The 27,181-nt window shown below is 41.8% G+C and overlaps 1 protein-coding gene and 1 long non-coding RNA gene across 5 annotated transcripts in view; one reads left to right on the top strand and one right to left on the bottom strand.

The window, feature by feature from the left end:
- LOC124953784 (protein phosphatase Slingshot) overlaps window positions 1-27,181 on the top strand; it is a 68,580-nt gene that overhangs the window by 364 nt on the left and 41,035 nt on the right. The window contains exons 2-3 of one of the 3 annotated variants that reach the window (XM_047505672.1): window positions 2,394-2,552; window positions 9,437-9,492. In XM_047505672.1, the coding sequence (XP_047361628.1) occupies window positions 2,394-2,552; window positions 9,437-9,492 (215 nt within the window). Of the gene's footprint in view, window positions 1-2,393; window positions 2,553-9,436; window positions 9,493-20,082; window positions 20,563-27,181 lie in introns of those variants that run through there. The other 2 variants (XM_047505673.1, XM_047505674.1) reach the window with 2 other exon arrangements.
- On the bottom strand, window positions 20,671-26,916 carry LOC124953794. 2 transcript variants are annotated; one of them, XR_007102339.1, is made up of 3 exons: window positions 21,868-26,916; window positions 20,836-21,795; window positions 20,671-20,763 (listed from the first exon to the last, which is right to left on the bottom strand). It is a non-coding gene; the product is annotated as an uncharacterized LOC124953794 (long non-coding RNA). The 2 variants fall into 2 exon arrangements; XR_007102340.1 differs by having other exon boundaries at window positions 20,691-20,763; window positions 20,840-21,795.

The raw sequence follows: 27,181 nt of genomic DNA, 5'->3' as shown, positions 1-27,181 counted from the left end.
CGTATCTTAGAAAATACTCCTTGTTATGAAGAAAAAGAGATGGAGAAAGAGAGGGAGAGATAGAGAGAGAGAGAGAGAGAGAGAGAGAGAGAGAGAAAGAAAGAGGGAGATGGAGAGGAGAGAGAGAGAGAGAGAGAGACAGAGGGAGAAAGAGAGAGAGAGAGAGAGAGAGAGAGAGAGAGAGCTAGGAGAGAAGTGAACGAGAAAGAGGGAGACACAAGGTATGAAAATGATAGATCCCTTTCCATATTTGACGGTTTTAAAATACGAGCGTGATTATACTCTCGAACGCTTTCGGAGCTATCGTTCTGTAGCGTATGTAGATACGTATGAAAGGAGAGAGTGAAAGAAACGGAGAGTGTATCGTGAGAGGGGTGGGAGAGGGTCTGGGAGAAAGCGAGATGGAGATTTTCTGTTGGCGGTAAACAAAGGGATCGTCACCGTCACGATGCTCATCTTTTTCATTCGCGATTGCATTGTCGTCAGAGAGCCAGACATTTTTTATTAACTTTGTCTTTTACTCGATCTAAATTCAGTCATTTCGACCACGCAGATGTTATTTTTCTCTTATTCCTTCTAATTACATGTATTTATTTCGCAGTTCTCTTCGTCGTTGCACTTTTACCACGAATAGAAATCATTCATATTAATAAAGGCGAAAACGTATGGGCGAATCCGCAATTTTGTTCGTTTCGAAAGATTTCTCGTCTCTCGGAAGATAAACGTGTGCATCCATTCGAGTAGAAATATTTATCGATTTGGAAATCTATCGATGATGAGAAAGTACTTACATACTTGTATGTCGAATATTTTTTATTTTATTGAAAATTAATTTAATTTCGAATGACACGCGCGAGCTCTAGTAGGATCCATATCGACTTTTACCGACGAGTACTATTGGTGGAAATGTTTGAAATAAGCTCCATTGTGATAGGTCAAGGGCGCTGCAACCATCTCTCTCTTTCTCTCTCCCTCCCTTTTCCTCAATCGGCCTGTAAAAGGGACGCGATAATTCAACTTAGAGATTGATCATTATATTTCTAGAATGTCTTGTGATAAATAACAAATTTATTCGAATAATCGAGTTTATATCGATTTAGAATATCAAAACTTTTTATAAATACATAACGAAGATCGTTATCTCTTGTATTTGCGCATATTGTATGTAGGTATATGTACGTGTACGCACACACCAATTAGGCATTTAACTCTGTCATGCCTTATCGGATCGCTTTGATCCCCGCTAGATATACGGAAATTTCGAGGAAATCTCAAGTTTCTGTCGACGTTGGTCCGTTATCGATTTTTCTCGTACAATAGATTGATAAGCTTCGGATATATCTCGATTATTTAAAGCTGATTAATCGATCGTTTGTGGAGGACGGACGATCGTGCACGACTATTTTCCTTTTATTCGAGTTTCATTTTCTGCGAGAAAGAAGAAAAGGGATAAATTATCGAACGATCGATCGATCCGTCACGGTTTGCGTTTAATTGCGAACTGTTGCCGCTTAAATGCGATACAAGTTGAACGATCAAGATCGATCATGCGCACGATCGCTTGACCGTAACGCGCGCGCGAGCTTCCGCGTCTTTTAAATATCGATATCTTCTACACGCTCGGTTTGAGGCGAGTGCGAGCGATCGTAAAAACGCTTGTTTCACGATACCGAGAAAATAAACAGAGCCGATAAGAGAAGATTAAAAGATCACTTCCATCGTGATGTACGCGATTGCTCTATCCTTGATAGTTTAATTCCTATCAGACAAGCGCTATGTAACGATCTCGTTACTATGAGATTAAAATGAACAATGTGTCAGTGCAAAATGAATCATTCGGCAGAGTTAGTACGAAGTTAGACAGCTGCGTATTTCTGCGGAATTTTCAATGAATCGAAGAAAATTGACGATATTACTTTGTATAATAGTATGGACGTTATCTCAAAGTAGTTGTAGAAGGAGGAACGTCGCGACGCCGAGTATGCATTCTACTCATGCACATAGCGCGCGCGTTTGAGAGGGTGCACTATGGAGGCGCTGCTGTGGAGGTAGCAGCCCTTCTACGGACTCCGCTTCGTATCGTCCGATTCAGTCGGTTCGCCGCCACTCGGCACGACGGTGAATTGCGCGCGGAACATCGGAGGAGCCACTTCTCTCTCTCTCTCTCTCTCTCTCTCTCTCTCTCTCTCTCTCTCTCTCTCTCTCTCTCGCTCTCTCCCTCCCCCTCACTCATTTTTCTATACTTTTTCTTTATTTTCATCTTTCTCTTGATTGTCTTGGAAAAACAATTTCTTCTTCTGGCCGTATCGATTTTTCACTAGTATGTGAAAAAAGAATCTCGTTCAGTGGAAAACCAGTGAAAATAAATAAGAGGAAGAATGATACTTTTGAAGCAAAAGAATGCGATCCATTATGGTTTACCGCCAACGCCGGCACCCAAGCCACCGTCACCTTGGTCCAGCATACTCTGGGGCGACGAACGTCGACCTCGAGGAGGAAAAACGGCACGAGGCGCGCGCGTCATGCAACTACGCGACAAGGTCATCGCAAAAGTAAGCTCTGAGAAGGATAAGTCGTGGAAATGCTTTTTTTTTTTTTTAAAGAGCCAAAAAACAAAGAATACTCGTCGATTCCTGGGTAAATTTCGAAACGTGAAAAAAGTTGGCAGGAACAATAGATCGCGAAAGTATATAGGTAGGAACATAGTAAGCGCTAGGAGATTTTCTCTAAGCGAAAGAAAGCGAACGCGAAATGCCATGGTATTTCGAGTATTGTCTGCACGCTGTTCTCACGTTACATCTTTACTTTAAGGGGAGAGGCGTATCTAACTATCTTTGCTAATAAATTTTCTTCCTGCTCTTCCTTATTCCACCTCTACTCTTCTTCTTCGGTCGCGCACTGATTTAAGCTCATTTGTTGCCACTGTCTCTTTGTGAACGTAATTGCGCTTCGCTTCTCGTAATTAGACCGATCTACTTGGAAAAGTTCACGTAACTTCATTGTATCGTTAATGGGCAAAATAGAAAGGAAGAAAATTCTTCCTTTCGTTGAACCGAACTCGCACTATCGTCCATCATCACCGCAAAGAAGTTAACGCGATGAAAGTATGTACACGCATACTCGCTTTAGAGAAAGAACGAAGGAAGACAGAGTTGTCTCTACACACGAGTTCATTTATCGGGATAGAACATTATTATATAAAGACTTATCTTTTCTTTCGATCGTTTCGTATATTACGTGTAGAAAAGTGATCAAGAATTCGAATAAGAGATAATTATCCAGATAGAGTATTACGCGATTATGTTGGAGCGATTATTCGTCGAGTAATCGATTTTAAACAATCGAGATCCATGCATTCCATCGATCGTCCTTTCGTTATGTACCAAATTAAAAAAAAAGAAAAAAAAATTCTATGTTACGTCAGCTACGTTACAATCGAGAAGATAAAACGTCTCCGTGGACTCCTTAAGGGGCGAAGTTCTTTTCGCGAAGAGATCTTATCGATCTCTCGAAGGAGGAAAAATCCTATCGACGAGTTTCTCGTAGATGCCGTGAGAAAGCGAAACCAATCCGGTGGATACTACTTAGCGAGAGGACGGGTGTGTTATATACAACTACATACACACTGGGACGATACTTTAACATGTGCGAGAAAGAGAGAAAGAGAAATTCGATGGTGGATTATTCACGTGGGACGAGTTGAACTTTTCTGCGATCGCATCCGCGTTTCGCCGACAACGAACGTAATAACGTATATTCGTACGGTGTGTGTGCGTGTGTGTGTCGATGTGTGTATATATATATATATATATATATATATATGTATATTAAGAAGATAGATCTGAAACGTGCCCTCCTTTCCAATAAATACAACCATTTGTTCTTCGTTAATTTACATTCGCAACGTATACTTTGAACAGAGAGAGAGAGAGAGAGAGAGAGAGAGAGAGAGAGAGAAAAGGTTTTTAGTTTTCTCATTGCATTCTCTAGTCAGGTATCTTGAAAAGGAAAAAGATAAGTCCCCATAGATCGACGAGTAAATTCGTGGGGTTTACGACGAAGCTTTACATTCGGTTCGTGTATTCGTCACCCTTTTGATATTCTGCCTTTTAACCAATTTTTCTATTTCACCCTCACGCACGTGTTGCTGCTGTGGCGAATCGAACATCAGGGTTATAATTTTGGTGGAACTTTTTAATAACATTTTATTTTATCATTATATATTTGCATATTACATATCGAGATAAAACGTGTTGTGGTTCAACTCGATACGATTGTTCATACCGGATGATGAATCGTCAACAGGTTTACGAGCGACGTCGTAAAAGGTGTATCCTCATGGGCACGATCAAAAGTGAAAATGGGAAGCGAGACTGAAAAGGTTGCTGCACGTTTCGTGATGCAACGCGGATCGTGGCCTAGAAAGGTAGAACTACTTTGTTCGACGATGCAACCGTTTATATTCCGGCCGATATTTTTCCGAACTGTAATTTCATGAATTTATCCTTCGTGCGTAAAATAAATTCTCTGGAGAAAGCTAACGAAGGAAGAGTCCCTCTCTCTCTCTCTCTCTCTCTCTCTCTCTCTCTCTCTCTCTCTCTCTCTCTCTCTCTCTCTCTCCTTTTTACTCTCTGATAATATCGTCTATCTATCTTTCTCGCGTTAACGTTAATCCGCTGCTTTTCCGCGAACGCCGAAGTCAAACCTTTAAATTCGATCGATGATAGGTGTCTAATGTCCGTATTCTCTTTTTTTAATAGCAGTCAGATCATGTAGAAAATAGAGGGGAACAATTTTCAGAATGCATAGAGGGTATTTGCGTTAAAATCATCCTTTTTCATGCTCTCCGGTTTTCACGTATGGCACGATGGTATGCGAGGGTTCTTTGTCGGCGAAATGTTGGATTAGGTAGCTACGAGAGGATTGACAAAGAAGCAGTGTGAAAACGCGCCTTTACACCGATATTTACACCGGATGTGTTGTGTGGATCTTTTGTCGTCGAGGGTATCTTTTCTCGAGGAACGTTAACGTTGATAAACATATCCAGCTTGTGATTTTCCTACTTAATTCCACGCGAAAATTTACGTTAACACGCTCGTTAACACGATGTTCACGTAGGGCAGCTTCTATGAATCTTTGTCTCGTCGACTACCACATATAGATACGGATCGAAAAATCTTCCCTCTTGGCGATATTTTTTTTTGGATATTTTTCTTAACAAAATTGAATTTATTTCCCTTGTAAGAACGCATCTCGTTAATATGTCGCATAAATTTTGTAGCTTTTGATCTTTGTCACTTTTTCAGATTTACCTACCGCACGGTAGCGAATTGCCTCGTCATATCCTCGTTAAAACAAGGCCATCGATGATATATCGTTCATTCGTAACGACTTTCGTTCGTATTTGCCGGTTTCCTAAAAAGGCATCGCCATCTCGTTCGGAATCGTTTATGGATAGTCTCTCGGTCTCAATCGCAAATGCAAAATAAATCGCGCGTAATTTATCGATCGATCACGAAGAAATCCTATCGAGATTTCTTTTTTGTCGCTAAGACGAAACGATTGATTAATTTCAGGTTAGCTTCGGATTGATGGGGTACCGCCGAAACGAGTAAGATATCAAAGTTTGACTAAGTTAATCGCACATGGCTAGCTAAGAGTCGGAAAATCGACGCGACTTTCTCAACTCTGGAGGTCTCTCCCATCTGCCGAGTTTTCTTTTTAGTCGAGAAGTTATGCGAGAGGTCATGAACGGAAAGTCTACTCCATCACGAATATTCCGTTTCATTAGGTTTCATACCTGTCTGTCTGTACTCGTGAAAGGAATTATTTATTTCACTCGTCTTGATTGATGAGTACGAGTTGGAATCGGAAACTCATTAGAGACGTTAACGATAAGCGAATGAATTAAGTTCGAGTTTTAATGAGCGTTTTATTGAAAATTACAGATGGAGCTTAAGTTTTTTTTTTCCTTTTCTTTTTTATCGTATACGTGTTCACAGTTGTTCTTTTCTTCTTTATTTTTTCCCTCCTCCCATGTTCCTGTCCACTGCAGTAGCAGCAGCCTGTTTGCCTATAGTATTTCGAAGGAGAGAAGATTAGATTTCTTCCATCGTAGTTATTAATAGTCGCGAGAAAGGAGATAACGATTGCTCGAGTCGTCGAGCGAACCCAAATACGGGGTGTAACTCCCTCTTTCTCCGTCGTTCTATGTTTTCAACTCTTTGCTTGATCGTCGTAGCCACCACGTGGGTTTTGCTTGCGATGGCCGGCATTCAGTTCGCCTTGAAAGCCGCAATTAAAAAGCTACGGCAGCCTCCTTGCCGGTTATTCTCTCTCTCTCTCTCTCTCTCTCTCTCTCTCTCTCTCTCTTTCTCTCTCGCACTGCGGGGCGAGGCGCGCAATCTTCTTTTCAGCAAATGAAAGGTTCTATTTTAAGCACGAAGCGGCCAAGCCGAGACTGGAAAATTGCACCGTGGTACTAATAGCCGGCGCTATTTTATGCGCTCGCACGATAAATTTCCTCTCTCTCTCTTTCTCTCTCGTAGTTCAGCCTAACGTGTGTATGCGTGCCACGTTGTTGTATCCTCTCCTCCCCATTTTCAAGGATAATTCCGTGCCAAAGGATCTCTCGATCGAAGCTTTACGATCGCGAGTAACGCGAGCCTCAACCATGTTCGAGAATTTCAATCGCATCTTTTTGAACCTTCGACGAATCATTTTTGTCGTTTAACTTCTATTATCGGGCGATCGAATTAACCTCGAGCTTCTTACATCCTCCTCGTCCTCCTCCTCCTTTACTGATCCTCATTTTGCCTTGCACCTTCAGAGGATCTCGATCGAGATGGAAAGGAACAGAAATGATGTATGACTTTGTTCTTTATTTCTTTTTCTTTCACACTTATTTCCAGGGCATTCGCGTATACCGTGACGTCGCCGTTTCGTCGCGAAAGTCTTTTCAACGCGACGGGTAAACAAAAAATCGTCCCTATTCGATATATCGATAGATCAACGTTAAACTCGAATAATAAAAATCTCTATTTTGATCGTGTTGGTCTTGTCTGGGTTGTCACGGTTTCATTCAAATCACGCGGGGCAAAGAGAAAAAATATAAGAGAGGAGGAAAATATTCCGCTCGATCACGATGACTTTGTAGATCATCGCCGTGTAATCCAAGGAAAGTGGAGGTAGCAGGATGATTCTGCGAAAGAAGAAATTCCGCGATTTCGCGAATTTCATGTCGGCTCTCGTTTCTCCACTTGTTTTTCTTATTCTTTCTTTCTTTCTTTCTTTCTTTCTTTTACTTTCGTTCTCGTGCTCTCACAGTAGATACTTTGAGAAATTCCTTGGGAGATCGATGCACGTAAAAGTGACCGTAAATTCTCGGAGAAAGAAAAGGGAAAGCCATGTTCGTACATACGTTGGAGGTTCGTACGTCCGTGACTACGTAAAACGCATCCCCTCGTTTTTGATTTCGGTGCCTGGTTATCGTCTTTTATCATATCGTAAAAGGCTTCCCATGCTGCTACGGCACGACCCTTGCTTTTCTCTCCCCCCCCCCCCCCCCGCCTAAACGTGTACGACTAAACATGGATTTACGACTAATCCGTGAGAGACAAAGGAAATGCTGTGCGTCCTCGTAGAATCGATAATGTTCGTCCGTGATGTTGATGAAAATCAAGGCTCGTGCCTGAGATAAAAGTGCCCATATTAAGTCCTCTTATTATCGGATCCGGGACTTTGAGTTAGTTTAGGTCTCTTTTACTACTCGTCATTTTATTTCACTTCATCTCCTTGATAATTAATATATTATCTGTTTGGAAGAAACTCAGAATTCGATTAATCCGCCGAGACGCGGATGGCGCGTAGACACAATAAAACTCATCGTAATCCAATGATCCTCTTAGAACACGAAGGAAACCTTAGGCGTTAGAAACGATTCGGTTGAGGGCGACATATCAATCCCTCATAAATTTAACATTTCTTTCGTCGACTATCGTATTACCTTCGACGCTCATCTCGTTTATATGCAGACAAACTTTCTAAACTTTATATATTATTCTGATGAATTTTAAATTCATCATTCTACACAAATTTCATAGATACGACCTTTGAATTAGAGTACGGAACGAGAGTTTATCTCAAAGTGAGATCCTTTCTGCGAGGGATGCTCGATGAGAGAATTCCGAGGATGACTAACCCCAGTTTGTAATAGTAGTAGTAACAGTGGCATTATAGGTCCCCTTCTATCGAGCGTAGCGAGTTTTGAGGGACGCGTAAAAGGGTCGTCCAAACACGTACATATAGGTATACACATGTATATGTACAATATATCCAAGTAGCATGCACTTTGCATACGTTGAATGCTCCGTGGGCCACCGAGTGCACTCGCGTTCTGAAGGGGTAGTTGCATTTTTCTAGCGCGTCGAAAGAAAGAGAGGGAAGATTCGGAGGGCTCTGAGTGGAGGAAGAAAAGAGAAAGAACGAGTTCGAGGGTACATGCTCGCCTATTGATTTTGAAGGCTCGTTTTCTGCGTGACGTCCTCGACGATACTCTCGCTCGGTATTCTGGCTATTTATGATGCGCTTTATTAATAAAAGAACCGCTTCTCCCTTTCTCTCTCTCTCTCTCTCTCTCTCTCTCTCTCTCTCTTCTCTCTCTCTTCTCTTTTCCTTTTGCTTTTTTCGCTCAACGATCATAAATGCCGAGTACTTACCTGTGCGCGCGTGCGCGTGTGTGTACGCACTCACACGGACATATCGTGTAAGGGTATCAATTCACTTTCCTAGGGAATTATCTTCCTTTTCGGTGGCGATGCAATTTCTTGGAATATTTATTCGACTTCACTCTTACCTGTTTTCGCATTATAATCCTTTTTGAATCGTTAAATGCTACGAGTCGGATCGTACGTACAGCTGTACGTACGTTTTAAAAGAAACTTTAAGAGGGAGTTTTCAACTTTGAGCCTCAACGCGCACAACTACCTCGCCGGCTGACAAAGGAAAATTTAAAACAGGTGCCTCCTACGTAGTAGTTCGTTTTCCCGTAAGCATACTAGAACGTATTTATACATACATATAATCGACCGTGAGGTCGTTCACGTTCTCCACTCATTTCTGACATGGTTTTATTAATAAGTGTCACCGTTCTTTTATGACGCACACCGAGCCTTTGTTCCAATAAAAGGAAGCCATTCGAAATGCCACGTACGCCAGCTCGTTCCATATGAAAATTCGTTCACGGAATTTCTACCTCGGTTTTACGACCTAATCCACCTTTGTTTTTCAAGACGCAATTGTATTTTTATTATTCGAGTCTTGTCCCGAGCAATTTACAATTTTTCTCACAATGTAAACAAATACTTGTAACGTAAATACCATCGTGTATTAATGTATTCCTCTCTTTTTTTTTTTTTTTCTTTTCTTTTTTTTCCAGGATTCAGGAGCCGGAGCGCCGGCCGACGACGATGACGGAGCGAGAAGTTGCAAAAGGTGAGTTGCCGAAAGATTTTTTTTTATCTTGTACGTCAAAGTTCGTCCAATACAGGAAGTTTAAAATCGTAAAACGTACTCGAGAGTACTCGGACTAGCCCGTAAATAAGACGTCGGCGTCTTCAAAGCATCTCGATTCATACATATTTATGGTCGTATTTCGATATATGAAAGAGAAAATGCATCGAGCCTACCTTCTTCTCTCTAATTCAGCAGGTGACCACGATTCAACCGATTTGATCTTTGATTTTAATCTCAAGACGCATCTGCAAAAAAAAAATGTCTACGGACCTTTCTTTTCTCACGAGAGTACTTTTGAAAAAATAATAGAAGAACTAGGGAGCGAGTAAGACTCATTTCTCTCGCTAATCTCACGTCGAGAAGACTTTAATGAACGTCCTCGAGAGTTCTAGTTCGATAAGATCGTATCAGGGCCATGTCATAACCATTAAGACACAGTGTCGTCCTTCCATAGAGTGAGAGAGAGAGAGAGAGAGAGAGAGAGAGAGAGAGCGCATCGTCCTTTGGTCGGACGAAGAGAAAACTCGTAGTAGTGGAACTCGTGGACGATGCCTGGCCGATATATCGAGATAAGAGATCTAAAATGGTGCAACATTGGCTACCGGTAGGCAGCTTTTAACTTTCTCGTTTTTCCTTGCTAACTAATTTATCCTATCTCATCCTCAACCCTTTTTTTCTCTCTACTTTACACCACGTTCATCTAATATCGTTAGGAGAACTCGTTTTCCAACGTAGGATCATCGAACTTTTCACCTTTCTACGTAGATATATGCAAGTTAGCGAGTTAATGTCGTTATCGTGTTTGCTGTTCGTTAAGGGATCTTCGAGTCGGTTAGTTTTTGCCAGACCTCGGTGACCGCTTCATAACGCTTATCATGAAGAAAATTAGAATTTAGCTCTTCTACGTAGCTGTTATCGAGTATCGACTTGCTTTCATTAACAAGCCTCTCTCTCTCTCTCTCTCACAAACCTCCTCCCTATTCCTTTTTTTTATCTTCGCTTCTTACCTTACGAAACGATCGTATTATCTTATTAATAGCTTAACGACTATGGAGTCATTATCAAAAACGTGGCCTATTAGGATGCGATAAGAAATGAGAAATAAAATGACATTGGTGTGAGTTAGCGTAGCAAATGGCGTCGAAAGGAGTTACGGTGTACGAGTTAGCTTATTTCGTTTCTGTTGGATTTACTCACGCGCGCCTGGTTCGTGCAGCGGGTTATTTAATGCGATTAAATATCTATCAGTATATCTTTCTTTCTCTCTAAGGAAATAGACTTCCTCCTTTTAGCGATGATTCAATTAAAGCTACTTCTCCGCAACGAAGAAGAAAGTCATTTCTCAGTGCGAATTTCCTCCATAACGTAAACACAGTCGCACGTTAATTCGCAGACGGCTTAGTCTCGCGTCTCAGAGAGCAGGAAGCAAGTGAACTCCGCTCTTTGCTTCCTCGAGCTATCTTCTTCCACCCGCTGTTGCAAGGTAGCCTTCTTAATCATCGTCCGACTTTCTACTTGAAGTCTTCGTGCAATAACCCGTCGTCTCAACGATGACGACGATCAGGAGAACGAGAACAAGAAGGAGGAGGAAGGGAGGAAGCTTTTCATGGAAGGAGACACAGACAGTAGTCGCGGAAATGCGGAAATTACACCCGATTTCTCGTTTTCCAAGCGGATTTGACTTTCCCCCTTTCTCGGCTCAGCCCTCAACCTAAATATATTGCATACTTTTAATTCCGGAAATTGTTCATTTTAGCGAACGATTTTCTAATCATTTTCTTTCTTTTTTTTTTTTGTTTCTTTTTCTTTTAAAATTCGTTCGTTCGTTCGTTACTCGAGTAGGGATAAATCACGCGATCTCTAAATCGAACGAACTACCGTAACTGGCTACCGTTTTTGGCAGAAGCTCGCACCGGTGCTGCCACTACTTGCTATTTTCGATCGTAACGTAAGAGGAGCGTATCCGATACGTGAACTTTAACACTCATGAGTTCGAGTTAAAGGTCAGGCGTGAGGTACGAGATAATCCGACCTAGATCTAATCGACGCGAAGCGTCCCGAATTTTCTTCTGACCTTCTTATTCTATATTCCATACGGATATAGAGAACGAATGTGTTGTAGTTCTCGGATAGTCAGGGCCCTACGATAAACTACTTAATGCTTCTCGATATTTCGAGAGGGAGAGACAGAGAGAACATCTGGAAGACGAAACGCGCTGACCCTCCCCGAAGCTTATACTCGCGATTATTTTCTTGCTGCTCGTACTACCAACGTCCACGCCCTCCTGCGCGTTCCACACGTGGGAACTTAGTTACATGTGGGGGAGGGGGGTTTGCTTTTCTTTTTCAAAACTTTACCAGTTATTACATTACATTATTATGTTTATTCGCATAAAACAATATCGAAAATTTCTCATAGTAACTTGACGCGAGACAGGGTGAGAATCCATGTAAACATTTCTGACGTAGACTCGCGTAATTTCTTATGGTAGGACACTTTGATCAAATACGGAATACGTCGATACACGACGATACGCAATGTTCGTACGAAAACCAATACGTTTCGTTACGACGAATTTATGCGGAGATTTATACGAATATTAATCGGGATTTATGCGCATTTTAAAACGAATCGTCTGGCTTGGATGTTTAACTTGCCGACTTTTGCGTCGAACTTGAGTTGTCCAACGTACGATCAGAATACGCCTTAAAACGAGTTATCCGTTTTATATTACATTTGTAATTATTTGATAGGATTAATCGGTACGTGTCCCGGTAGCTTCCCTTTCGTAGCTTTTCTTCTCGGTGAGTGCGCGTGTGCGAAAAGCATCGTTCTTTATCGATCCATCGTTCCAACGATCGAGATTTTCCTCGGACGTCGAAGGCGACGAGGCGTATTGAAAGTCGCGGAGACACCGTACGAAGATCGGAGAGGTGAGTAACTCCGTGACGGACACTAATGAGTTTGCGGTCGGTCTTTAAATCGACGATAGGTCACGCGGAACGTGAAAGTGCGCGCACCGCAAAGCACTCGCTCTTCTCCGCTCGCGCGAAAGATCCGATCGGTGGAGGAGGATACGTCAAGATCTATCCAATACCTACTCTCTTTAGAATCAAGAATCCATCTCATGATGATACTCGATGAGACCTTCGGGGAACGATTTAGAACGAGAATAGAACGGGACGTTCATCGATTACCTTTATAACCAATTAATCCATATACATACTCGATACTCTCTACCAACGTTTAAATTATATCAAGTATCAATGTTCGTAAATCTATGAAATTTTCTCGGTCATATCGATGAACTTATTAAAGAATTACGCCTTCGATTCTTGTACTCGGACGTACTTTGATCGTTTACCGACTTCTTGCTTCTCGATACATTGTTTAACATAATGTACCGTTCCGACGATCGTAAAGCACCGTTGGGACTGCCTCATAAATCATCGTACTTGTATTGACCACTACGAATAAGGACGAATAATTCAAAGGGAAACTATCGCTCAATGGGAATGCTCGAAGGTGTTTCGAACTTGACCATTAAGAAGGAATTTTATTGCCTATCTTTTCCCCTTCGACGTCTCGATAAATAATGAAAGAAGAAAATAAGAAAAGACAAAAGCGAAGGAAAGAAAGGTATCGCTTATTATTTCGACGCTTTCTCCTTAATAACACCTTCGTTGAACTTTCTTGTTGCACGATTAGCGGTAAACTGAACCTAGCAAACAATCTTTTCTTCTATCTATTTCTCAAATCTAATTTCAAACGCGAGAATCAGAACGGAAACTAACCAATTTTTTTTTACCTTCGCGCAGCCAGATCTCGTCCAAATCGATTTTAAAATCGTAAACGCGGCGGTACAGTTGACTTTTTCTTCTCTCTCTCTCTCTCTCTCTCTCTCTCTCACTCTCTCTCTCTCCCTCTCCCCGTTGATTTTTCCCTCGCTGTCATTCCCAGTGTACGTGGCTTTCTAAGTCACGCGTTACCTTTAAAATTCTTCGAGAGTTCGAGGGATCGATAGGAACGCGCAGGACCCTTGTTGACATAGTGTACCGAATATTTCAATAACCTAAATTGTTCTAACCGGATCGTCGTCGCGCGGAACTAGACGAACGAGAAAAGAAATTAGATGGAACATTTGGTACGCGTTGGGCAACCTTGATCGAGATCCATTTCTCATTGTTATACGAGTCGAATAACAATGGTTGACGTCTTTCGATGGAAAAAGAAAGGAAAGAAAAAGGAGGAAGAAAAAAAAGATTGGTCAAGTACGAGGAGAAATTCCGAAATTGGCGCCATTATTCGTATAAGTAAGAGGACCATACCCGGATTTCAGGGAGACGACCCTGAACCAAATTTTGCATTCGCAATTTGGTCGAGAAACGAGGATCATCTAGATCGCAATCGCGTCGCATGCCGAAACTTTCGTGTTTAATTGTTCGGCGAGCCGCTCGCTAAACTCCACGGTTTCGTGGGACGAAGGCAGACGATTGTCCGTTCTTAGTTCAACGAGAGGAAAGAAGCCTTGAAAGAAAAACCGCCTTTGCAAAGGCGTATTTATGGCGCACTCGACACGGTACTCTTATCCAAAGGATTATAAAGACTATTAAATCAAACATTATCTCTTTTACATCGCACATTGTCGAGTTGACTATAATCCGTCGATCCGTTTACCTTCGCTAGAGGGAAACTTCAACACAAATGGACGTAGACCGGCAAGGAAGACACCTTGAACGTGCGAATTTCTTCTAATATCTAGAATCGTTCGTTTTACAACGAACCATAAATTTCCGCGCGTTATTGCCTTATAGACGGGATTTCCTATCGTCGCGATACCGATCGAATCTATCTCGATCGAGGTAGGTTCGAGAAAACCTGTTCGTGCGAATAATCGTTGTGACGATTCGAGGAAAGATTTCGGGGAAAGAGAATGTCTTGCGGCGAACGGTCTTTCGAATTTCTTCCACGACTTCTGCCAATGTAGCGTACCTCGTGTCTCGTATGGAATGTCGTCGAGTGTTTAACTCCTAATAGTGACTCACCAACGGAGATACGATGATTCGCGGTCTGCGCTTAATATCTGATCAAACTTAAAACGCTCGTCAAACTGTTGTCCTCGTAAACGATTTTCGAGATAGCTCGCTTCGATTACCATCTAAGGTAATAAGTCGCGCCTGTGCCGCGTCTCTTATTCTTTGAACTTTGTTAAAAATTCTTGATAAAAATCTAATCGACCGGAGGGATGATAGTTCGAATAAGAGTAATCGGCGGTGCTTGGATGCGAAATTAAAATTGCTCTCGCGTGACAATTCTCGGAGAGAGAATAATAAGAAAAGGCTAATCTTTTCGCGCGTCGTCTTTGCATACTCCTATGTTGCGCTCGTGGTGTAGCGCATCCGGATCTCGTAACGGGAGCGACGAGCACGCCCGGAAAGTTGAAACATGTGACTCAGCATTCGAGACTCCAAGGTGCTGACAATTAAGCGGCGCACTGCCTGCCTGCCTGCCTGCCTGCCTGCCTGCCTGCCTGCCTGCTTGCCGCCGGGACGATGATAATTATTTTCGTCACGATATCCGGGGAGGTCTCTCCTCCTTCTCTTTGCGTATTGCTCTTTCTTCTCTCGACATTCCTCCGATGAGACAGTGGGACCCTCGGTAAAAAGTCAATATTATTGTCATTTCTCTCTTACCACTGTGAATAAAACAACCTCTGACTGCTTTAACGGATGATCAAAAACAAGTGGAAACGTTGCCATTTTACTTTCTATTATTCTCTCGGTCAACGAGCTTCGGAATCGATCATTGCCAACGATCGATAAACCGGTATATGTCATTTGATTTCCAATAAATTTCGTTAACCTGTAACGTCGAATTTGTCGATCGAACTTTACATTTCACAATTTACGTTACCCAATCCTCTCTATTTATACACTCGAGTACTTTTTAGAATCGAATCGATTATCTCGTGCGACGACGTTAGGCCTTTTTATTACATATCTCTTTCGCCGATCTCAGGCATGGCGGGACGGAAAAGTTACGAGTTAGAAAGTTGTTTAAAGGCTTCTCTCTCTCTCTCTCTCTCTCTCTCTCTCTCTCTCGCTGCGTTTCTATCGTGTGCGCGTACAGGATAGAAGCGCAGTTCGTATAATAGAGTAGTGGATACGTACGCGATGCTCGAACGATTCCTTTGCTTTCTTCGGTGGTGGAACCTTTAATTGCTCGCCCGTAAATGGCATTAACGCATCGTTACATGCGATGAGGTAACGATGCGCCGCTTGTGCGGTAACGACTCCGCGTATAAAATCGCGAACGATAACTAGTCTCGAAGGCGCTCATTAGTAACGCCGAACAATTACTAAAGAATATAAACTACCGAGTGGGTACACGGCACTTTTGAAAGAAAAACCATCTTCCTCGTCCGGTCGAGTACGTTATTAACTATTATTCATAATTTTTGAGTAGGCATCTCCGTGTCATCGGGATGACATCAGAGATAGAAGAGAAAGGATCGTTATTCCGTACAAAATCTATACTACGTGAATTTAAGAAGAAGGAGAAGAAAATTGAACTCGTATAAGTATAGAACGCGTGAAAATTCTATCGAAGGAAATAGTAGGAGGAAAGAATTGTGAGACGAAAATGCGTTCAATTGCGTTCGCTATATGTACCATAAAATCATCCCCCTTTTATTTTTTCTTCCTCGCTATCCTATGAGAGGGAAGAGATGATATATTTAATCCCTGGGATTTTCCTTCATAGAAAGGTCACAAACCCCTCGGATAATTTGTGTCCCTTCAAGGTCAAACGAGGATGGAAAAGAATGAAAAAACACACATTTCCACGAATCTTTTACGAGCGATTCGTCGTCGTTCTTTCTTATTATCTACGATAGTTAAGTCGAAATTACGAAGGATAAAACGAGAGAGAAGAACTTATAGAGACGATATAATTCGAAAGTATGATATTTACGTACGTTATATACACGCGCACGTACAGGTAGGAAAGTAATTAGGCGAGTAGAGGACGCAATCGATCACGATCGTCTGTCTTTGGTTTGCGTGAGGCGCCGCAGCTACCCTTTCGACCGGAAAGCACAAAATAAATAATTCATGCTTCCCAAAATTGATCACGAAAAGAAAAAAAAGAAAAGAGGGTCCTTATCGTTCGTTAATTATTTTTTACTTCTTTCATTATTTATTTCTCGCTTCGTATCTATTTTCTCGACATTGTTCGATCGATAACGCGACTTATCAAGAAAGGATTTATTTTCAAGGCAAGCAACGAGGTCACTCGTTTATTTCTTGCGCTTAATTAATAATCATTAATTGTAAACGATGTACGAGATCAGAAAGATCTTCTGTTACTATTATGTGTGCTATTATCGATTCTATCCGTGAACAAAAAGTTTTAATAGGCATATGAATATTCAGTAATGGATGGAAACATGAAATGAGCTAGGGTAAGGGAATAGTTTTCGAAACTTTTCTCACGAGTACGAAGAATTTGATCTTGCGATGGTGCTTACGTGTTCCCCATCTCGCGCCTGTGCGTGAGGGAGGGAGGGGAGAGAGAGAGAGAGAGAGAGAGAGAGAGAGAAGAGGGATGAAAGATCGAGGCTCCAATCTTCTCCGTTTTTCATCATTGATATGCAAGACGCGAGAAGGGCCTCGGTGTGATGAGAATCTCGATATCGGTATCTCGCATATTCCACCTTCTCCTCTTTTTCATCCTATCGCCTCGGATATTTTTACTAAACATTTTATTCCATAATTCCTGTTTTATAACTCAATGACGGATTCTTGCTCTTGGTGTGTTTCTCGACGAAGAATTAGAACTTTATTGTATGGTTCTTCGATTTAACGCTAAACGTTGAAGAAGATTGTAGAATTAATTAGAAATTTCGTTCAGACTTTGAAGTAGTTTTTTAAATGTTGCAACAAATGCAGCGTCGAGTAGTTGAAAGGAAGTATCGGGTGACTCGGAAATTCTGAAATTAGCGTCGCGCCGTTCTCATTACGATTTCGTCTCTTCTCGTGCGCTTAAAGCGCTCTCTCTCTCTCTCTCTCTCTCTCTCTCTGCCTTTCTCTACGTGCGTGTATACGTATTCATTGATTTTTTCGTTCTGGCTCTCTTCAGAGAGGTCGTCAACCTCGAGGCTCGTGCAGCAGTAGCAGCTGCTGTTGCTACTGCCGCTAGATTCTTCAGCGTACTCCTGTTTATCGCTAGCTTGTCAATGAGCCGCGCTTAATGGTAACGTACGAAACGAGCGTAATTTATTTTCCTATCTCCGATTGAAACTTTTCTTCGTTGGACAGCATCCGAGGAGTTGGAGGAGGAGGAGAAAGAAGAAGAAGAAGAAGAAGAAGAAGAAGAAGAAGAAGAAGAAGCTCGTGCACGTCGATGTTAATTGGCGTAGGACAAAGTGATCGACGGCCTATCGGCATGCTCGAATAGAGTCACGGACGTTGAACGATTCGCCAACTTGAAGATTTTAATCATCGAGACGCGTAGGAACGTTATTTGCCCCTGCGTGAAATCTATCACGTTTATCTATTTTTTCGTTTAACTCGCTTTGTTCGACAAACGATGAAAAATCAATGTAAGATGTAGCTACGCGATACATGCTCGACGATATAATCAGCTCGTTCAATCATCGTTATTCAATCATTTAACTTTTACGACATTCATCGATCGCGCGATCAAATATATGTAGGTATGTACGATTTTTAAAATGATATTTAACCATTAAAGGAATCTCGTCGTGCAGATACTTGTAAAAGATAAACGGTTAAAAGACGTCTTCTATCCTCGTCGATGTCGATCATTTATCGTTTCGAGCATGAACCTCGCCCTCCCTGATAATAGAGCATTTTTTTTTACCGAACATAAGATAAACCGGGTGTTGCACTAAGATAGCTTACTTACGTACAGTCCATTCTCGTCAACTACGAATCCTTCTAGAGCTGTACAAATACGTAAATGTTTGGTCTTATCAAATGTTTGGTTTTATCGACTATAGTCTTTGATTTGGACATTTGGTACGATCGTAAATGAAGTTCCAACTGGTGTAAAATCGTGTGGCGCACGATTATGATCGCGAAACAATGTTGAGCGTGTCGATTGTCGTTTTAATTCGCTTTGGAAATAGACGCATTGTTTTTTGAATGAAACGAGACGCGTGCTCGTCGAGTACTTTGTGCCAGGGTGATGACGAAGAAAGGAACCATCTAATTGTTTAGCTGTCGTTTTAGCGCTCTTTATTGCTCGCAGTTTTTATTCTCTACGTATGTGTTTATGTACACGTAGGTATCTTTATGCGCCGCTTTGTACGGATTTAAGTTATTATTGCATTAGGAAAAAATGAAAGATTATGAGGATGGAAAATTGACGGTCAAGGAGTATAAAGATCCGTCGAGTATCGCTATCGAGTCGAGAGAATCTTGGAAGAGGAACATCGATGCTAACCCACGTACGAGTACTTGCTTTCGACTTTCCCTTTTTCTCGTTGGCTCGTTGACGGGAAAAGAAGGGTGTGTAAGCAAACGATACCGCTGGTGTAAGAGAGAGAGAGAGAGAGAGAGAGAGAGAGAGAGAAAGAAAGAGAGTAGATCACGGTCGAGTTGACGGCTAGACGAGGTACCCTTTGTCTCCGTTCAGCAGCTGTTAACAATTTTTGGTATACGACCGTCTGGCTTCAACGACGTGTAAGAGCGAAAAAATTGGTGGCTAGAGCACCTAGTTGGAAAGTAGAAATATGACGACGACGACGACGACGACGACGACGACGACGATGAAGAGGATGAGTGATTTTCACGCTTTTGCGCTTCGAACGAAGCTTTTAAATAAGTATGAACGTGAAACACGCGACGAGCGAGTTGGTTGCTGCCTTCTGTTAGGTATATACATGTATAATCTGAAATCTCTTCGAGGTTGATGGCTCTTTGAGAGGGTGAAACGCTTGACGGAAAATCTTCAAGGCCTCCCTTTGTCTCCGTTACCGTCTCGTAGTTCGCCGTTTCTCGATTTCTTGCGCCACAATCTTTTCTCGTTTGCTGAATAATGTAAACGTTTCTGCTTTTCTTGCCGTCGTCTCTATGTACCTATGTTCCTATAACGTACGTTCTACGTAAAAACGACACTTGGAGTAGATACGCGTTTGATTTTCATTTCGTTTATAGAAAGGATTCGTATAAATGATATTTTTAAGTACGCTTCAAGGGACGATACAAAAATCAATTTCTACAATAGAAAATGTATTTTTGGCTCGGTAAATGCTGTAGGTAAAGACCAACTAATCGGAGGAATATGCGTTATGATGTCGATATTTTTAAAGGATTTATACTTAATCTCTTTGCTAAGATAGTAAAAGCATTTTCTTAGCTGAAACGAACGCGTTTCGAGCGAAAACACGAGACAGTGACTTTCGAAGGAACTACTAGGAGGTCCTACGTTTGGAGAGTTTGGTCGGGATTAAGTACGCATGCGCGCGGCGGCTGCCGCGCCGATTGCTCGGAGAGTAGAGGGGGTAAGCGAGCCGCCTTACCGTAGCACGCGCGCCATCGTGTCAGTAGTCGCGCGTTCGTCGAACCGTCTGTGTCGTTGTTTTTCTCGTTCTTTCTCTCTCAAGTCTTGACGCGTTTCGTAGTTTCGTTTTCTTATTTCTCCTCCTATTCCTCGGGCATAGTCGTATTCCTCGAGTTCGCGTTTCTTCCAAACCGACAGTTAGATTATTTCGCAATATGTTTCGTCGAGACAATTTTTTGGAGAAAATTTGAGATCGTTAAGATGTTCGGCGTAAAGTCGAGACGACGACGACAACGACAACGACAACGACAACACGTGACTAGTAACCGGCGATCGAAGGACGTTAAAGTATCGCGTGTTGTGCTATCGAGTGTATATCTATTATAAGGGAGAATTGAGTGGAATCAGTGACCCGTGTCCGTGTGGCGTTTCTGACTTCTCATGGTCTTCGAGAATATCGAGATGCGGAACCCGGGGTTCCTATTGGAGGACGCCAGACATGGATATATTCAATATATTAGGTTATGAAACGTTTCTCTATTATTTTTCCATACTTAGTGCGTATGTGTATATATATATATATATATATATATACACACACATCTAATATATACATATGTACATGCGTATTTAATTATATTATTGGTACAGAGGATGAGTCAATGACTACTCGTTCTTTTTGAAACTTGTCCTTTTTATTTATCAATTCTCGTCCTGTGTACCTGTTAAAGAAAACAAATTATATAGTTAGGTTTCTCCTCTCTCGAGATGAATCGAGTATCGAGTTTACACACCGACCGAGTTTATCTGATCCGGATTTCCTCCTCGTCAACGGACGTCCTCGGTTCGCAATATAATATTTATTGTTTGCGTTTACTTTTTCTGGAATAGTCTAATTTTTCAATGGACGAATCCTCGTTACGCGATACGCGTGTGTATCACGCGAGAGAAGTAACTCTCTGTATAACGTATCTATATATACAATAGTTGGTGTACATTCGCGTGATAGACGTGGAACGTTATTGGACACGTAATAGACACGCACGAGCGTGTAAATCCTAGGCTATCCGGAGGAAAATCGTTTTCACAACGAGTAACAGCTGCGTGCGAAAAGGCTTTTTCACTGATGGAAAGACCATTTTCTCTTCTTCTTCTTCTTCTTCTTCTCCTCTATCGCCGGTATTAGACGTCGGAATGACGTGGGTCGTTTGGTGCATCGCAGACGTGGCGTCGTCGTCTCCCTTCCAGACGAGTCTCTTTGAAATATACATCGGCTTCGACACCGCTCAAGACTTCTATCGCGTTCGTTTCTTCGACCTAATTGAACAAGTGTTCGACGAAGCGAACGAACAAATTCATTCGTTGCTCTTTTCTTCGCCGTGTTAATATTTACCTCGAGTTTTGTTTCTTTTTTTTTTTTATGTCTGCGCATAAACATTAATTATGTAACCGTATAATCTAATCAATTACAATGTAGACGAACGTTATTTTTCACAAAGTCAGCTGACTCGAGAAGAAATAGCTGCGTTCTTTGTCATTGTTGGACATCGAATATCTCAAAGTTATTTATCTTTCAAGATGGAAGACCACCGAGGAGGGAACTCTACTCGGCATAACCTTTAAATCTTTTCGGGAACTAGCCTCCGATTGACCTCGTCGCAGTATCGCAGCTCGTGCTTTTTTTTCCCTTACTTTTTTTCCTTCACGGTTCCTCCGAGCGTAGACGTAGAGTATCGACGATTTACGACATTGCACTGAAAGAAGAAAAGACAAAAAAATGGATCTGAGAAAAGAACAGTCTTTTTTTTTTTTTACATTCTACGTACGTAAAGAGTGCTGTAGAAGTTGACATTTTTTTTCTTCGGTCAACTGGGGGAGAGTTTCTTTTTTCCACCAACAGGCAGAAGAGCCTTGGCATTTGAAAGTCGCGTAACCTTTAGCGAGCTATTTTGTAAGTGTGTCGTACTTAGCTAATGCTCGAGAACGTTATAGTGGCCCGAAGAAGTGCTTGTTTCAAAATATTCTATTATAACTTAAATATACATTAATTAATAGCAGTGAATTTATCGATCCGGTACTAGGTAATACTGTAGATTCGTCCTTCGGTATTCTATAGGAAATATTCCGTTGCTTGGAAACGAGAGTCACACAACACGAACGCAGTGCTGTAGTTAGAACGAGCGTAGGCGATTTAAAACGTTCTTTTGCATTTTTGAGGCTGAAAAGGTGCATAAACTTTTTCCTTTTTTGTTTACCTCCTTAAAACTCGCTCGCTCAATGGAATCATCTTTAATTGCGAGGAAAAAAAAGAGAAAGAAAATATTTTTACGAAGTAATTTTCTTACTTAACAATAAGGATTGAAGAAAGATGGACGAAATTTTCCTAATAACGAACGTAATCGAGGAAAGTTTTCTTTATTACTACTTCTGGCACGGAATAACCGTACTTTTCTGTGCTGCAATAGTTTAGAACGCACAAGCAACGATGAAATAACTTCCTGGTACCAGCGAGGTTGCTAACCTAACGACGACAAAAGACGGATCGATATGATGCCATCAACTTGGAATTCTAGCCTATAAAGTTTTTGCCGGTAGCGTTAACTTTTCAACCGATTCTCAGGGTTTTCACATAACCATAATCCGCGAGTGTTGCGCGCTCAACGATGCAATGGGCATACAGACACGTCAGAAAGAAAAGCGCTTACTCGCATAATTTTAAAACCCTCGTTCTCATCCTGCGCCGATTTGCATTCCGTTATCTCACGTTTCTACGTTCGTTCATGAACGCTTGCTCTCTTCTATCTCGAGTCGCGTTGCTCAACGATAACGAATGACTCTTTTACAATCAACGATTGGCACGGATCCTTTGTCATTATTTTTCTTTCTTTTTTTTTTCCTCTTTTGTTTTTTTAATATAGTTTCTTCATTGGCTGACTCTACGAGACCAGTGTTTGTGAGTTTAGAAAATAAATGTGAAAGATTTCATTGACCAATGAATGAAATTTATTTTAGCGATGATGAATACATCCGTAAAGGATTTTAAAGCTGAACGACCGAGCGATGTTCATCGAGAGAACGTATCTCGTAGGTACACGTCAAGGGGCGTATTATCACGTTACGTCCGCGTGAGATGGAAATTCATATGCTTCGATCGTACGCAACGAATGTACACGATAGAATGGAAAGAAGGAACATACAGGGATTTACGAGACTCTAATGATAGACCAAACAAATAAGGATCGATAGATCGATGGTCCTAGGATAAAGTACGAGAGAACAAGATCGCTTTGTTCGCCCGCCCTCTCTCTCTCTCTCTCTCTCTCTCTCTCTCTCTCTCTCTCTCTCTCTCTCTCGCGCGCGCGCGCGTCTTTTTAATGTCATCTCCGTCTTACGCATCGGAAGCTATTGGAAGACTCATCGTTTCACTACGTCATGCAGCTTAGAACGTATGTACTCGAAGGAGCGCTCCGACGATCGTGCAATAGCCTTGAAAGTAATTCTCTCGATTTGTAACAGCCAAACGAGTACTCGAGATCGGACAACATCGATATTTTTTTACTTTTTTCTTTTTGCCTCCGAAGAGATTACGAGAGCGATAAGTGGACATGTGAATTGATGTCCTCGTTTCTTTGGGGAGAAATTGAATTTTTATGCGCTTCGACACATCCATCTCTCTCTCTCTCTCTCTCTCTCTTTTTCATTTATTTTTATCGCATGCCAGGCAATCATTCTTTTTCTCTCTTTTCCGATTTCTGTTTCTCTGTTTGTTATTTTTTGTCGAGCGATCTTATCGATTTACTCGATCGCGCTCTTTTGCAACATTGTCACGAGGATAGTGGAGATACAATCTATTTCTCTCTGTCTTTCTCTGTCTCCCTCTCACTCTTTCTTTCTCTCTGGTCCATGGGACGACGAAGGATGTTGAGAAAATCGTCTCGGATTCATCGTTTTTACACGGGCCCGAGAGGAGAACAGGTACCAACGAACTAAGGGACATCTGTCGCTCGCTCGTCTTTCTTTGGATGGATTCAAGTGGAACGACGACGCGTCTCGTCTCAACGAAGAACGAGGAACCGGTTCGGTTCAGCTGGTTTTCCAGGAGATAAAACTCTTGGCTGGGAGCACGTGTTCCTCCTGTGGATGGTAGCAACGCGTTTCAGTTCTTTGTCGTTCTGCCCATCTGGCTAAAGATTTTTCTACTCTTCTTTCTCTTTCTCTACATCTGCTTCTTCCGGCCTCTCTCACTCTCTCACGGTCTTTTGCGACGACTTTTTAAAAAGGCGCCTCCATTTAGTCATGTACACTTATATCAATGTAGTACCCAAGAGATCTTCTTTCATTACATAAAATCGTCTTCCCTATTATTTCTAGGACACTCGTAAATCATTTCGAAACTTTTACTTTTAATTCGAAAAGATATCTTCTCACGGAGAGAAGAAGACAGTTTGACCGCGTACAGTTTACAACTACTCCTCGGCTTTCTCCCGGTGAACCAGGAAGGAAACGCGATCGATGAGATCGAGAATACTCGAGGGAGAGAGAGAGAGAGAGAGAGAGAGAGAGAGAGAGAGAGAAAAGAATCTCTGAATGGCGTGTTCACCGAACAAAACGAAAGTCCGTTCGTCTGTTCGTTTATTGTTTGCTCGAATATGCTCAATGATGACTCTCGATGATATACGGCCGTTACAGGATAATTAGATAATCAATCAGTCAAATTCGTTCAATTTCTATTTTATTTATTTTGTTTCTTTTTATCTTCTTTTTTCTTTCTTCCCCCCCCCCCCATTTTTTTTTAAGTAGTCGAAGCGTTTCTCACGTGTATCTACATTTTGTGTTATACGCGCGCGTGTCCGTGCGTTTTGCATCTTCCTTTGTATTAAAACCGGCTGGCGTATATCTCGAAGCACGAAAACTAGTAATAGTGATCACGAAAGAGGCACGTGAGCGTGAGAAGTCGTCGTTACGCGGATATCTCGTGATGCCGAACGATTCTTCTCCTTCGAAGTTCACGACGCCACTTTCCTTAGATCCTTTTATCGGAGGTGAATGATGAGGGTGAAGGGACGAAACGCGCTTTACAAAGTTCACCTTGCCTTTTCATTTACGAACTCATCATCGCGATTCTTATTCATTCAATTCTCGTCGTTAAAAGCTTGCTTGTAAAATATGAAATAAATATTTAAAAGATGACGAGGAGATTCTCGAAGAAATCGACGTGGCCGATGAAATCGAGAAGGAAAGCGTTCGACCTTATCGAAACCGGCTCGAGAGAGAGAGAGAGAGAGAGGTGTCAAGGTGATGCTCGAAGGTCAGTCACTACTCGATATTAGACTATAATTGGGAGATTAAGAAGCACCCTGTGTTAAATCGATTATTCTTCGGTATCGACGCTTTGCATGCCGCGATCGTTTAATCATTAGCAGGACGATAGAGGTATTCTCGACGACGAAAATGGAGTCAAACATTCGTCATCGTTACGCGTTCATTAGCATCGACTTGCCACGTACACCTGGTCACCTTTTCTCATTTGTTTATTAAAAAGTCCGTTCTTTATTTTTTTTTTGTTTTTGTTTTTAATAACGAGACGTAGTTGCATTAATTTGACCGTACGAAATAAAATCGTTGCTCCTTCCCTCTTTCTCTCTCTCTCTCCCCCTCTACACGAGCAGCCTGGAAATATAAATAAAAAATGTATACGATCAATGCCGCAAGCTAAATCATTTACGAGCGATTACTTAAATCACTGGAAAATACGCAGGGTGTGTGCAAACATTACATGGCGACTCTAGGCCATACTCGGTCTGTTGTCCGCCTATGGCAAATATATAGGATACATAGAGTAGAGTGCGGTCTAACGTTCGCCTGACGTTCGCTCGTAATTTCTTCGTTCGTACGCGAGTCTAACGGTTTAATTATTCCTACAACGTATCGTAATTTACGAACGTAATTTACTAGGACCGATTTACGTTAGCCTCATGTTACCAACGATGTTGCTTTTTTTTTTTTTTTTTTTTTGCGATTCAAACCCTTTGGAAAGTTTCCCGAGAAAAAAATTTTCTCTAAATTCTCGCATTAATTCGTATTAATGAATTTAGACGAGAGAGATAATTAACCTGCCTCGCGAGGACGTTCAATTAAGTATGACCTCGTAAAGTTGGCGTTGTTTGCTCGTTATTCAATCGTCGACGAACAGAAACGTAAAATTGCGCTTATGCGACTAGTCACAATCGAGCAGTCCGTGCAACTTCCGGCTCGCAACTCGACCGATCTACCGGAAACCCGTGTCGATTGCATCCGTGAACGCGGTGCGTTACGTCGTGCACATCGTTTTGATTGAAACGACGAAAAGGAAACGAGCCATCGAACGTCGCTTATTTTCTTTTCTTTTCTTTTCTTTGCTTAGAGAATAGAATGCGATACCAAAAAGGCCTGCGCGTCGACTCGTGAAAGTAGACGTATTAATAATGCATAGGGTAAACACCGATGGCACTTTTATTCAACGACTTTTTCTCAAGGAACATACGCATTCTTTGTTCTACACGGCTTGAAAGACACCTGTCCCCGTCTTTCTCGATGGAACTCGAGAAAAAACTTTGCAAATATTTTCAATCGCCATTAAAAAAGTATTTCAAATACGAGACTCTGGAACACGACGAGACCGCACGGATAGATAGGTACATACATAGAAACGCGAGCTCGAATTCACTTAGGCGTTTCCTCGATATTTATTACCAACGTCGTACTTAGCTTCTCGTATTTCGTGAAGGAAAAACGGCTTTCTCGCACGCGGCCGCTGTCGCCTCCTGTGTCTCTAAGCGCGTGTTCCGTAAGTCACGCGTGAATCATCAAGGTTAATTCGAGAGAGAGAGAGAGAGAGAGAGAGAGAGAGAGAGAGAGAGAGAGAGAGAGAGAGCCCTGCGGATATATTCTACGTTTCAACGGATATCTATGTACATGGTTTACGTGTTCTCTGGTTCGAAACGCGTTATAGATATACGCGTAGGTATAGATAACTACGTGGAACAAACGAGGCGAGATGAACACCTTCGAAAAGGAAAACGACGGTTTTCCATCGATGTGTGACTGGCCGCTTGGATTATTTTTAGACGTACTTGCTTTCAGCTAGCGAACCACCGCCGT

The sequence above is a fragment of the Vespa velutina genome, chromosome 13 (genome assembly GCF_912470025.1).
Source record: "Vespa velutina chromosome 13, iVesVel2.1, whole genome shotgun sequence".
NCBI classification, from domain to species: domain Eukaryota; kingdom Metazoa; phylum Arthropoda; class Insecta; order Hymenoptera; family Vespidae; genus Vespa; species Vespa velutina.
Note: the sequence above shows the minus strand (reverse complement) of the source record. Positions and strands in the feature narration are given on the sequence as shown.